The 13185-nt window shown below is 46.3% G+C and overlaps 5 protein-coding genes across 5 annotated transcripts; 3 read left to right on the forward strand and 2 right to left on the reverse strand. All coding sequences in view use genetic code 12, as the record gives it.

Moving 5' to 3' along the window:
• Positions 1–24: 24 nt before the first annotated feature.
• On the reverse strand, positions 25–1662 carry LODBEIA_P44780 (uncharacterized protein; the record flags this gene model as incomplete). The annotated part of the gene is made up of 1 exon (XM_066974703.1): positions 25–1662. The coding sequence occupies one exon, from the start codon at positions 1660–1662 to the stop codon at positions 25–27; it is 1638 nt and encodes a 545-aa protein (XP_066831416.1).
• Positions 1663–3662: 2000 nt separating this feature from the next.
• Positions 3663–6581, forward strand: LODBEIA_P44790 (uncharacterized protein; the record flags this gene model as incomplete). The annotated part of the gene is made up of 1 exon (XM_066974704.1): positions 3663–6581. One exon carries the CDS (start codon positions 3663–3665, stop codon positions 6579–6581), a length of 2919 nt encoding a protein of 972 aa, XP_066831417.1.
• A 144-nt stretch (positions 6582–6725) lies between these two features.
• On the forward strand, positions 6726–7484 carry LODBEIA_P44800 (uncharacterized protein; the record flags this gene model as incomplete). The annotated part of the gene is made up of 1 exon (XM_066974706.1): positions 6726–7484. The coding sequence occupies one exon, from the start codon at positions 6726–6728 to the stop codon at positions 7482–7484; it is 759 nt and encodes a 252-aa protein (XP_066831418.1).
• A 94-nt stretch (positions 7485–7578) lies between these two features.
• LODBEIA_P44810 (uncharacterized protein) lies at positions 7579–10003 on the reverse strand (the record flags this gene model as incomplete). The annotated part of the gene is made up of 2 exons (XM_066974707.1): positions 7579–7604; positions 7672–10003. 2 exons carry the CDS (start codon positions 10001–10003, stop codon positions 7579–7581), a joined length of 2358 nt encoding a protein of 785 aa, XP_066831419.1.
• Positions 10004–10183: 180 nt separating this feature from the next.
• Positions 10184–12322, forward strand: LODBEIA_P44820 (uncharacterized protein; the record flags this gene model as incomplete). The annotated part of the gene is made up of 1 exon (XM_066974708.1): positions 10184–12322. One exon carries the CDS (start codon positions 10184–10186, stop codon positions 12320–12322), a length of 2139 nt encoding a protein of 712 aa, XP_066831420.1.
• Between the last annotated feature and the right edge of the window lie 863 nt (positions 12323–13185).

Below are 13185 nucleotides of genomic sequence, written 5' to 3' on the forward strand. Positions count from 1 at the left end.
TTGGGGGGTTGGGTTGGGGTTTAATCACCATTCGTTGATGCAAACATTGGGGAACTCGATTTCTTCCTGGTTTGAGCCACCACGGAAGTTCTCCTTACATGCATACTTCTTAACTGGGAACCACCAATAAACAAGCATGCAAATGACATAGACAGCAAGCACCACGCAGAAATAGTTCATGCCTGCTGCTGTGACTGGATAGTATGCGGGGAAAGAGAAGAACACCAATGCAAATACGGTCCAGCACAAGACGACAATGTTGCAGAAGACACCAATTTTACCCAACCAAAAGGGGCCGTGGCGAATTTGACGCTTTCTCATCAACAAGCAAATGGTTGGGATGGAGTAGGCAATGAGCAAGAAGGAGACGCAAGCTAATGCCGTGGCCTGCAATGCTGCATCGGAAAATGCCAACACGGAAACGACTGAGACGAGGATGGTGGAGAACAAGTGAGCGTACAAGGGACCGCCGGACTTGGGGTCAATGATGGACAAGTATTTTGAAAATGGCAATCCATTGTCTCTGGCGAAACTCCAGCACAATCTAGCTTGCCAGGTTTGGCATGCTACCGTACAACCGGAAGCGGTGAGAAAAACCAATGCTCCTAAACATGTAGCTCCGATTTTGTTCTTCAATGCCTGGTAGTAGATGTCGAGAATCGGCATTCCTGTAGTCGAGTTGACAATGCCATCGAGATTGTTGATGCAAAAGAACATGGCGATGGAGTATGTGAATGCGGTAGCAAAGCCAATTGCTACTGTTGACAAGACCGCTTTAGGAATATCTCTCTCTGGTTGAGATGTTTCTTCACTTAAATGGGTGACACTGTCAAGACACGAGAATGACCATGCGGGGTTGATCAAGCCTACAATAAAGGCTATCCCTTTTGAAGGCCAGCCGGTACCGTTGGTGAACTCGACAAAGACAAAATGAGGGCTTTGGTAGTTGCCTCTTGAGCAAACCAACACTGTGATCAAGATAATTGTGTACGAGGTTAAACTAATGCCAAAGATACTATTGCCGATAAAGGGCAAGTATTTATGCCAAATGTTGAAAAGGAAAAGAAACCAATTGACAATGTTGTAGATGATGAAAATCTCCCATTTCTGAGTCACATGCTCGGGGTGATTCAAATTCCAAAATCCCAACAATTGCAACGCCAACGCAATGCACATGGACGAGGTGGTGAAGATGGACCCACCCCACGATATACTACCGGTGATATAGGCCCAGAAACTGCTATATTTCTTGGGTGCCAACACTCTAGCCCAGACGTACTGTCCCCCGGCACTAGGCATGGCACTAGCCATTTCACCCAAGGTGATTGCAATGCACACCGAGATGGACGCGACAATCAAGATCCCGTAAACGATCAAAATGGGTCCACCCGATTGGATACCAGTGACCAAACTCGACGAGATCCCCAACCAACTGTTTGTCAACGAAAAGCCAATCATGGCAAGACTCAAGTTGGAGAAATTTCTCTTCATCTCCCCAGCTGCCCCCGAGATTGTGCGGGAAAGCCTCGTGCCGAGCCCGTCGCGGTCATGCTGTTTGAGTTCTATACTAGCTGCCGTGTCTGCTGCATCTAGCTTGACTTCGTGGTCTTGAAAAGAGGGCGCTTCAGATGAGCCGAACCCTTTACCGAAGGATGCGCTCATAGTTTTTCTTTCTTGTCCAACAGTGAAGCAAATGAAGCGAAAAAGTTGAAAAAAAAAAGTGGGAAACTAGCGTGGGGGGGGGTAAAGAGTATTGTCTCCGGGGTTGCAGCGGTAGGAGACGCAAAAATGGAAATAGACGATTGAGATTTGAATTTATACCGACTTCTGGAACCTCAACCGTCTTCCTTTTTCTTTTTTTTTTATTTTTCAAAATGATTGCGAAAAGACTCAGCTGCATTTTTCCAAAAAAAAATTTCTTTTTTTTTTTGTTTTTTTTTCGCAATACGACAACGGTTTGGCGGGGTGGCTTTTTGGGGTCGCCTGTGGGAGCTTTTACGAGATGGAAATCCAGCTTGGTTCCTGTCACACCTTGGATCTCTGAATAAACGTTGGTGGATTCAGAGATCCAAGGGGTGATTCTGAACAATGTCTGTGCTATGGCGAGACGGCGCATGGTGATGGGCAAGTTCACACGAAATGGATGTGGGTTTATGTACCCACCACCAGGGAGAGAAATATACTGATTGTTGGGTAAAGCTTTTTGGTGCCATTGGATCGCTGGCGTAATGGTGTGTTTCTTCCTCCAAGTTTCCTTCCGACGTTGACATCTCAAGCAGGTGCCGTCGTCGTTGACGTTGAGACCCCTCTCCTGAAGTAAGCTGTCCCACTACAAAGTAGGTCGAACACGCTCATCCCGGTCCAATTCGAACCGGATCCCGGAAGGAGAATACAAATAGAAGAGAGTCGGGCAATTCCGTCGCAAGTTCATCCAGAGAACAGATTCTCTATTGATGTGAATCTGGCCATACTTTGTCTCTCTATTGATGTGGATCTGGCCGTACTTTGTCTACAAACTCTGATCTACACCCGCCTCATGATTGGTTCTTGATGGACGCGGCTAGCACATTGGGCCTGCGACCCTATTCGTAACCTGTACCATTTCCAATCATCAGACGAGGCACCCGCCCTTTTTTTTTTTTTTTCAATGCAACCTGATGCAGCGTTGGGTCGATTTTTTTGCTCTTGTTGGCACACGAGATGTAATTATTTTTGATTCTGAGTGCTAGTGGTAGTGGTAATGGTAGTGGTAGTGGTGGTTTTTTTTTTCTTGCGAGGTGATTTGATTACTTCAAGATCTGCCTGATTGCGATCATACGGGTGGGTCCAGAACTGGCTACTTCTGCGATTGGAAGCACGTGAAGAAAATGAGAGGATACATTTTCATCATTCCCGGGACGATTTCGGCTGGGTTTTTGGCAAGAGACTAGTTGTTACTATAGTTAGCTTTGTTTGGTTCGGGTTGAGCAGTCGCAGCTCTACAAAACGAGGAGTTTTACCGAGTAGTCACCCATCTCGAGACAAAGCACTCAGAGATTGCAAACACTAAAGACTAGAATGGAGAACATCTCCTCCCTCTAAGTTTCAATTCTTTCTTCCCAAGGCCTGGGATGTGGCAAATATCTGCACCCACTGACACCTCTCTTTCATCATAAACATTCCAGACAGGTTCTTTAAAGGTACACAAATTATTACAATAATTTTCGCTCTATCCATCAACGCATCGCAATTAAGATTGATTGAAGTTGGATCCTCATCTTCACTGAGCCGTCGACACCGGCGAATAAAACCGCAAGAGGAGATCAAGAACTGAAACCCTATAGTATGCGAATCGCCAGTGGTTCCAGCTCAGTGCATAGACAAGAGATCCCAAGTATATTGCACTGTCTATAGTGATGGAACAAAACTTTTGGACAAAGTTGCAGAAGAAGAAGAAGAAGAAGAAGAAGGAGTGGAAGATGGAGGAAAGTTTTACGACCAAATTTTTGGTGATGAGGTTTGGCGTTTTTTTTTTTGGTGACAAGTGCACACACATCCAAAACGTGAATAATCAACAAAGACAGCGGGGACTGGTAGGATCTGTAGACAAGTCAAGACCAACAAACAAGCAAGGCGCTGGACTCCTGCTGTAGAGGAAAAAGCAGAGGGGAATAGGATCTGGAATGTTTGCAAACAAAACAAGCAACACGGGGCCCTCATTTGGAGGAGGATTCAGCTTTGGGTCATCTAATCAGCTGCAGGCGCCTCAGCAACAACAACCACAGGTATCGATTGGGTCTACTACTCAGACAAGCATCAACCCGCCCACCGCGCCGTCGCTTAGCACAACGGACGTCGACATAACCGCATCGCTCAATAATCGAAACAGCAGCGAGCTCTTGAAAGAATTGCTCGAGTCAGCAAGCAATTTGCCCAAGGATTGCATTTCCCAAGTCAACCTCGGCTCCATTCACCTTACTTTGGATGAGCTCGAACGCAAGTCGGAACAGCTCCGGAAACAAGAGTCCAAAAACGCCAACTTCACCAAAGCTCATTACTTGTTGGCCAGAGGCGGGTTAGCCACGGGCGACATTGAAGACGACTTGAGCAGGATACAATTACCGCAAAACACTGCTGGCATCTCGCACTTGCAACATCCTCACAATAATAGTCTCCATTATGCTCCGCGCGACGACAATATCGAGCAATACCTCAAGGCTAAGAAGGAGGAAAACATCCTCAACACGATCGAGCAGTCGTTTGCCTTGGCGTCTAAGGATTTCGATAATTTCATCAATGCCAACATCTCCATTGACTGGAACAAGAGAAGAGAAGAGTTGAAAAAGGCGGTGGGCTTGAAAGATGATGCCAAGTTTCAAGAAGAAGCCATGAAATGCTCCATCGTTTGGAAATCAATGTCGGCCGCGGGCAACATTTTAACACCATTAAACACTAAAGCCAGCCCCTCGGTGCGCCAAACTTTACGAAGCAAGTTTGAAGATTACGCTAGAGTTGTTTATTCATTGAACGAGGCAAGGTTGAGATCGAGACCTTTCCCGTTGTGTGGCAACTTTTACGAATTGAACCGCGTGCAAGACGATTCGAGATCAAAGCAGGTTTGTGAAGCATGGCGGATTTTGAGGATTTTAATCGATGAAGAAAGTGCCACTTCGAGCCAGGAGCAAAAATTCTTCAATTACCCCAAGAGCAAATTGAATGATGATATACTGAAGAGCAGTAAAAAGTATTTGGAACGCGAGTTTTACAAATATGTCGAGCATTTGTATGCAAAAAGCGCCAACAAGCCCCAGAATTTCCTTCCGGCAACAAACATCAACAAGATCTCCTTCTTTATCCACCTGGTTATCCTCAAGAACGACCCCGAGTTGGCCAGCAAGACATTGTTGGTTAACGGAACCCCCATTTGGGCCTTGATCTACTACTTGATGCGTGCCGGTTTGTATCAAGACACCGCCGAGATTGTTTTCCGCAACCGAGAGTTGTTCAACAAATTCGACAAGAATTTCCCCGTTTACATTAAAAAATTTGTCGATGACGACGACGATAGTCGCAGCCAAACGTTGCCCACCGAGCTCAGCAACAGGATCCACCAGGAGTTTAACCAGCAGTTTCAATACGTGATGAATGATTTGAACCTGGGCATCAGCTTTGACCCGTACAAATACTCCGTGTACAAGATTGTCGGCAAATGCGACCTACACAATAAATCGGTGCCGCAAGCTGTCAACTTGAGCATCGAAGATTGGTTATGGTTCCACTTGGTCACAATCAATGAAACCCATCCCAACGACGAATCTTCCGCCGTCATCTATAGCAATTACGGCTTGAGCAATTTGCAAAACAAGGTTGTTCAGCTAGGCGCCAAACACTTTTTATCGGCGTCCAAAAATCCATTGTATTTGAAAACATTGATCTTGACCGGGTTGTACGAATTGGCTGTCCAATACACGTATGAGAATCTCAACGACACCGACGCCGTGCATTTGGCCATTGGGCTTGCTTATTTTGGCCTTGTCAAATGTTCTTATTTCAACAAGGACGAAGTGTTGACTATTCGCGATAATGAGTATGAAATCAACTACAGTCGCATCTTGGGGGCTTACACCACCACGTTTAAAATCAGCGACCCTAAAGTTGCTTGCGAGTACTTGATTTTGATTGCATTGGCACGCGGGGGTGATTCAAAGGAGGCATTGGCCGTTTGCCACGATGCGTTGAGAGAGTTGCTTCTCATCACGAGGGAGTTTGGCATCCTTATCGGAGAGACGAATCCAAACACGGGGTTATATGAGCGCGGCGTGTTGGAGAAACAGAGGAAATTGATCCAATTGGAAGACATTAGGCAATTCCATAGCCAAATCGTCGAGGCTACTGCCATCAAGTGTGAAGAAGAAGGGCGGATATTCGATGCGCTTGCACTTTACCAATTGGCGTGCGATTACGAGACAACCATCGTGTTGGTCAATAAACTCGTTGCCGAGTTGATCGCCACCAGCGACTTGAACAAACCTATTATATATTTTGGCAATTGCGACTTTATGGCCAGTGGAATCGCTGCTGATAATGGTGTCATTGAAGAAACACCTGAAAATAACCTCATCTTGCTTGCGGAAAAGATCTGGAACCAGTTCTCCAAAAGCAGCAAGGTCTTGAGCAGCATCACCGCCAAGGTGAGAAACACCTGCGAGACCCTCTTGTCGATTATCAAAATACGAGACTTGTTTGTCACAAGACACTGGCAGGATGTGATTACCCAGGTGGACAAATTAGGGTTGTTACCTGCAAACTCCAAAGACGACTTGACTCGAGTGCGAAGCTACAGCGAGCAAGTTGAGAATGGAAGCTTGGATGCCAATTTGATCAAAGTGTTGCCCTCGTTGCTCATCATGGTGATGACGTGCGTCTCCAATATCAACTACGACATTTTGACGCGCAGGTACCAGCCTCTAGGTAACGAGCGGGGCGAGTTGGAGCATTGGAAAAAGATTGCCAAGAATTGCATGATCTACGCCGGTATGGTCCAGTATAAGATGCCGCGTGAAGTGTTTAGCTTGTTGATCAACTTGGAGTCGCTGTTGTAGCCGTAGACGCAATGTAGAAACATGTGAGAGAGTGTGTAAAATACATAGACCTATATAAAAGATCTCAAGATAAAAAAAGAATAGTTGCAAAACCATCTACAGTTCGTATCTTGAATATTGCGCTTGAACAGTGACATCTCCCATATGGCAAGGAAGCAAACAACGACAACAAAGAAGACCAAGCTGAGTTTGAGTCCACTGCCAAAATTCCTATTCCCCAAATCGCTCCATGAATACCTCACAACGCCAACGCCAAACTACACCCCAACGCCAGAGATCATCGAGCCGGGCCAAATCATAATCATCGCAAACTTCCTCCCGCCCAAACTCTGCGCCCAGCTAATCCAAACATTCACAACCTCGCTTCATCTAGAACCGACACCTCAAATAAAGAGCAAGGAGTACGCGGCGCGATATAATGACCGCGCGTCGCTTGTGGACCTAAATACGGCGCATGCGTTATGGGTCCACCTCCGCTCAATCTTGCTCAATCGCCAAGAAGAAGAAGAAGAAGAAGAAGAAGATGGAGGTAAGGAGTTATGGGGTGAGTTCTCCGGTGCACGGGGCTTGAATCCGCATATCCGCATCTATCGGTACGGCAAACACCACCACTTTGGCGCTCATTACGATGATCTGGTGAAGTGCTATATCCCACCTGAGGGAACCAAACAAGGCACGACGAAGTGGACGTTGTTGGTTTATTTGAGCGGGTGTCTGGATGGCCTACGTGGCGGATCGACTATCTTCTATAAGGGCGATGGTGGTGCGGGGGGTGAGGTTAGAGTTGAGCCCGTGCGCGGGATGGCGTTGTTGCATAAGCATGGAGACTCGTGTCTCTTGCACGAGGGGGAGATCGTCACTAGTGGCGAAAAGTGGGTGTTGCGCAGCGACGTCATTTTCTAAGACGGTTTACTTGAGAAAAAATCTATACACTGTTGTTGAATCGTGGAGGTTGTCGAGGTGGTGGTGGTGATGATGCGGTCTCTGACCCATGAGCTTAGCTTGTTTTGGATCCTTGCGGTGCTGAATCGAGAATCAATCAAGAAGATCATGGCGTAATCGTTTGCGTGCCGTATGCTTCGTCCGATACTTTGATTCACTGCTTTCATGCATAGATTATCGTAATATTCCGCCGATTTCAACTTGGCTTGGTGCCGTGTCCCTCCCTTGGCGATGACTTGTTCCTCGATAAAGTTTCTGCGCGCCACAAGTTCCCCCGAGAAGGCATTGGGGTAAGGCAACCCCACCATGATGACTGCGCGGGCTAGCTTATCGGAAAAGTTTATTCCTTCGGACATTTTGCCGCCTACCACAGCTAAAAGTATCGCGCCGCCCTTGGCATTGGTGTTGATGGTATGTGAATAATTATGCAAGATTGAATCTACGCCACGTGATGAGCCAGAGCATTCTTCAAAGATTTGCTTTAGTTGGTTGAGCCGGGTGTATATGGAGGACGAACGCCAGATTTGTAAAATCTCCGCTAGGACCTTGTAGCTGCTGAAAAAGACCACTACCCCGTGCGGCACATTTTGGCATATTTCAATGATCAATTCGCCTAGGTTCCTGATCTGTTGCGTGTCATTTCTTCGACTATAAGAGAATTCAAAGTCTCTTGTTGTTGCTTCTTTTCCTTGTCTGTATTGCGAGACTGGTATCACTTGCAAGTTATTCTCGGGAATGATGTGTCCACACGAGAATTTCCTAATCTTCTCTGATGGAACTTGCGGAAACAAGTAGTCGGTGAAATCGGAACTTGGCTCTATTGTGCCTCCACAAAGGATCACGCATTTGGCTTGGTCGACGATATCTTTGAAAATGGTGCTTGGGTCCAAGAGCAAATACTTCAACACAAGTTCGCCATCTTTGCCCTTGTCCCAGAAGAAGCGGCCCTCTTTTGCCGGGTTAGTTAGACATTTCAAAAACTGGATAATGTCAAAAAGCACCGGTTTGGAAGCACGGTAGTTTTCGTCGACTTTTTCCATGTAAGATTCCAATTTGAATGCAATCTTTGATTTCGAGAGATAGTGATCAATTTGGTGGATATTGACCAAGTCACCAGTGGAGTCGGAAAAGATTGCTTCCGATTGGATCTCGTCGCCGGCACTAGCTGAGCTTGTAGCTTTTCCCATGAAGGATAACAACAAGTTGCACACTTTGACCAATTTCATAAGATTGACCCTGTTGCCCGTGTTTAATTTTTTCAGAAACTTGCTCAAATAGATTTTCAACGCCTTTATAGTTCTTGCAAGCTGTTCCATGGTGATGCTCACCGAATTCATAGAAGTAATCGCGTCAAAAATGTTGTGAGCCTCGTCAATGATGACGATTGAGTCCCTCAAGTCAAGATTCCACACCTTGCGCGAGCCATTTTCTATGAGCAACTGGTACGGGAGCGAAGCAATCTCTGCTAGACTGGTTCCCTGTCGAAGTGAGTAGTAGGGACACAAATGCAAATGTGAGCCTAAATCGGCCAAATCTTCTATATCTCGAATCTGGGCTAAGCTCAAATCAACAAACTCCCGCGTAAGACTTGAGCTGGCGAGATTCTTGTGCAAATACGAGCAACCATCTTTTGTTTTCTGCAAATCGATACACGCGTCATTGATGTTCTGTTCGCCGGTTTTTCTTTTTGAGACTTTTGCATTGACACAGAGCTGCTTCCTGGAACCCAACGGCAAGTATTTCGTTCGTTCTTGTAGATCTTCAAACGAGGCCTGAAAGCTAGTTAGTCGTAATTGACTCGAAAACTGGTTCAACTGTGAGTGAGTGCGCGAAGTGAAAAAGATCTTCGTAGGGCAATTCTGGTTGCTATACTCTAGGGGCTGTTTCTGTTCGTCGGCGGCCCTCATCAATCGCTTGATTTCATCCGAGATTTTGGCATTTTGAGACTCCACCAGGCCTGACTCTGTTTGCGTCTCGTGGTAGTCTGCGGGCAAGTACGCTTCTTCTTCCGATTCTTTCTTGGTTTCGGATGTTCCACGTTTCTGTCTTCTGGCGCCACCACTAGCGTCTAGACTAGCGTCTTTGCGACGCCGCTGGATAAAAGACGCATTAACTTCATCGAGATGTTTTTCATACTCCTTTAGCTCGAGCTTGGTTTTATCGACGATTGATTTCTGGTACAGTGTCTTGACCCATTCGGGCTCGTCGTCGTCACCATCGTCGTCATCATCATCACTGGTAACCGCCCCCATTTTTACACCACTTGCTGTTTTTCTATTCCTTTTGTAGTCTCGGAGCCACGTCATTGACGAACAAATGATGGACAAAGTTTTGCCTGTGCCCGTGGGACTTTCAAATAAGCCGATCTTGTAGCCATTGTCGAGCGTGTCGTACAACGCGTCCATGAACTGGACTTGAATGTCATACGGGGTGAATGGATGGTGATACTCCCGACATTTCTGCTCGACAGCTGTTGGCATACTTGGAATCCTAGAGTAGCAAATGGTGTGGAGTAAAAGAAGAGGGATGGGGTCTTTACGCGATCGCGTCTCGAAATTAAAAGAGAAAACAACAAAACGCCAGGCATCAAATATTCACTTTATGTACAGAAGAGGATGCAGTAGACAGGTTTGTATATTGGGAGATTGTTGATGACTTCTATGATTACGGACTTGACACTACCTCGAGTCGACCTAGCCTTTGGGCGAAATGAGCCGGTTCAATGGTCGGAGAATCTTCAGTTGGCATTGAACCTGTACAGCGAGCTTCTTATTGTTGAGCCGAGGTTCCCTTCATACCATCACGCCATCACCAAAACCAGGAACCAGACCACTTTAAACGCCAAAGAGATATTCAGGATTGGCTTGGGCCTCCACACCGAGAGTATCAGCAAGTTGCCCCTCGGCAAGTTTGTCAATGTCGTATTTAAGGATGGCGACGAGTTTTACAGTGGTCTTGTTAACGATCCAGCGGTGGTGTTGCATCAATGGACTTTGAATTTCAAAAGTACACGAGATTGCTGGCTAGGGGTGCTTTTCAACACTTCGGAGCTCTTGGTGTTGGGACGAGAAAACTACAAGAAGCTGTACAATTATAGAGTCAAGATCAATGTTTTTGAGACTTTGGTGCAGTTGTACGATATCCCTTACTACGATGGCAAGTGGTGGGTCAGTGCTGAGGAGTGCCGGCACTTGCGAGTCAAGTTTTTCACGTTCAACACCATAAACGACGTGTTGTATTTGGCGTTGGTGGACCTTGCCAACCGTGTTTCCATTTTCAAGTGGGAGACGAACAAGTTGCACTTGGTGAGCAGCCACGATTTTGCAAAGAGTATACTTCGAGTCTACTGGAAGGAGAATATTTTTTTGGTGGTGGGGCTTGACAACTCTGTCACTGTGCTCAGCAATGAGTTGGACCACCTGAGCCAAGTGTCGCCGCTGCAAAGTGCTCAGAACCAGAAAAATGAAATTGTTCTTCATCAGGGGAAACACTATATTGTATGCGTGTTTACGTCGAAAGTAGTCATCTTTGACGAAGATGAGAGTTTTGAATTTGACACCCACTCGTGGTGTGCGTGCTCATCCTTGAATGTCGGTGTATTGGAAAATAAATTGAACTTGTTATTGTCTTTTGAGGATGGGAAATTCTTGAGATTGGACTTTGATTTAGAAACAAAGTGCTTTCAAACTAGGGACAACGGCCAATCATTGGATCTTTTTGTCGCAAGGGCCTTGTACAATTTCGAAGTCAATACCAATGGGGAAGAGAATGAAGTTGGCGAAGGGAGCTTGATCATTCAAGGGGCCACGAGCATAAGTGATAACATCTTGGCCGTTGTACTGAAGGTTATCCCAAAGCGTGGGTTGCACCTCCGAATACCGTCGGAGAACTCGGTCCAGCTTCTGTTTGTGCGACTAGAAAAGCCGGTAAAGCGATTCAACGATGAAATATCAAACACAACGTCGCTTGCCAAATTGGCCAAGCTCTATTTGGAGAGTTATATGGAGTTTCCCGCGATTGTCGATGCGATAGCAACTACCCATTACGACAAGGTGAATGCTTTCTACACCGAGATTGGTTTGTTCACCGACAAGATGCTTGCTAGTGACGAGAAGAAGTTGACCTACAGCGGTGGTAGTAATGGTGGTGGTGGTCTTGCTCAAGTATTGAAGAGCCATTTTTTGGAAAATGCCAAGGTTAAAGACTTGCAGTTCAAGCACACGCTAGCTCGGCTACTTCTGAATGCGATAGAGACACACATCACCAGCAACAACAAGGCTGCCAAGATGTTGTTGGAGAGTGTTTCCGTGACGCGAGACTTGATCGAGAGCAAAATCAAGCATTATTTAACCAGCCTTGTTCTCGACGCGTGTGCTAGTCAGCTGGGTGAATTTGATGCCTACGACACATTTGTGTTGCTCTCGATGCAAAAGTTGCATCTGTGGGACAAGAACAGCTCGGACACAACGCTTCCCGATAAAGTTTCGATTACCGTAAAGGGAGGCAGGACCATTACCGAAACTTTTGAAATTGCGTCTCGGTCGTCATCGTCACCTCAGTTTCAACCTCAACCCCAAGCTGAGTCTAGCAAGAGAATGGTTTTTTCAGTTTCAAAACATGGATGGGCGACTTGTGACTTGACCAACTTGCCGATACTTACGATGCATAACCAAGTGGATGAATTGAACCAGTTTAGATACTTCAGCGTGTCGGAAGTTGACAGCAAGATAGTAAAGACATTATTGAATACCTTGGGGTATTGTTATATAAGCGGCAATCGGAGGTACGATATACGATAATAAGCTAAATAAAAAAAAATGTGACTTTCGGTGTGTGGTCACGTGACCCACCCTCGTTTTCCCCCCTCTCTATTCGTTGTGATCCGTTGATCCGTCCACCTAAGAAAATAAAAGTTGACTTCTTTTCTTCTCTCGCCTGCTATGCGACTAAGAGTTTATCCGATTTGTGGGGAAAGATCACCATCACCATCGTCTATTTCGACGGGGAGGTTGCAGCAGTACTATTTTTTTTTTTATCGTCATTGTCATGTTATCTCCAGTATCTAATATTTTCGGCCAAGGTTCTTTTTATATCTGTTCCTCCCCAGGCATGGCATGACCTTGGTCTCGTCTCTGCTGTAGAATCTAGAATCAGCGGGGAAGGAGGGGGAAATGAGGGGGAGATTTTGACGTTGTGTCGAGCAATGTCTGAAATAACGGGTGATTTTCCCATCTCTCTCTACGCTCTGCGTCTTGAGAAAAAACGAGCTCATCTCACTCTACCCGTTGCTCGTTTTTTCTCAACTTTTTATAGGTGCCTCGTGTGGGCCGTATGGGCCGCGCGAGCGTCGCGCAACCTCCCACCATGCCCCCGCGACACTTTGCTCTGTTGCTCTGTCTGTTTTTTTGTCTTTTCTATATGAGGAATGGGGAGATCCTGCTGCTCGGTGGGGTCGCAAGCAATCCCTGCTGCACGTGCCCGTCTCGCTTTTTTCCCCCTTTGTCGAGAAATGACAACTTTACCTTGCTCGATGAGAAGAGACAAGATAGTACAAGCTGCGTCGATAAAGCAGGGGTTTTCCGCTCCCCGACGTGAAAATTTTTTTTTCTTCGTCTTCTTCCTCGTCGGTGGTGCTGGGACGGTGGTACGGGGACCGCGAGAT

The sequence above is a fragment of the Lodderomyces beijingensis genome (genome assembly GCF_963989305.1).
Source record: "Lodderomyces beijingensis strain CBS 14171 genome assembly, chromosome: 5".
Taxonomy (NCBI): domain Eukaryota; kingdom Fungi; phylum Ascomycota; class Pichiomycetes; order Serinales; family Debaryomycetaceae; genus Lodderomyces; species Lodderomyces beijingensis.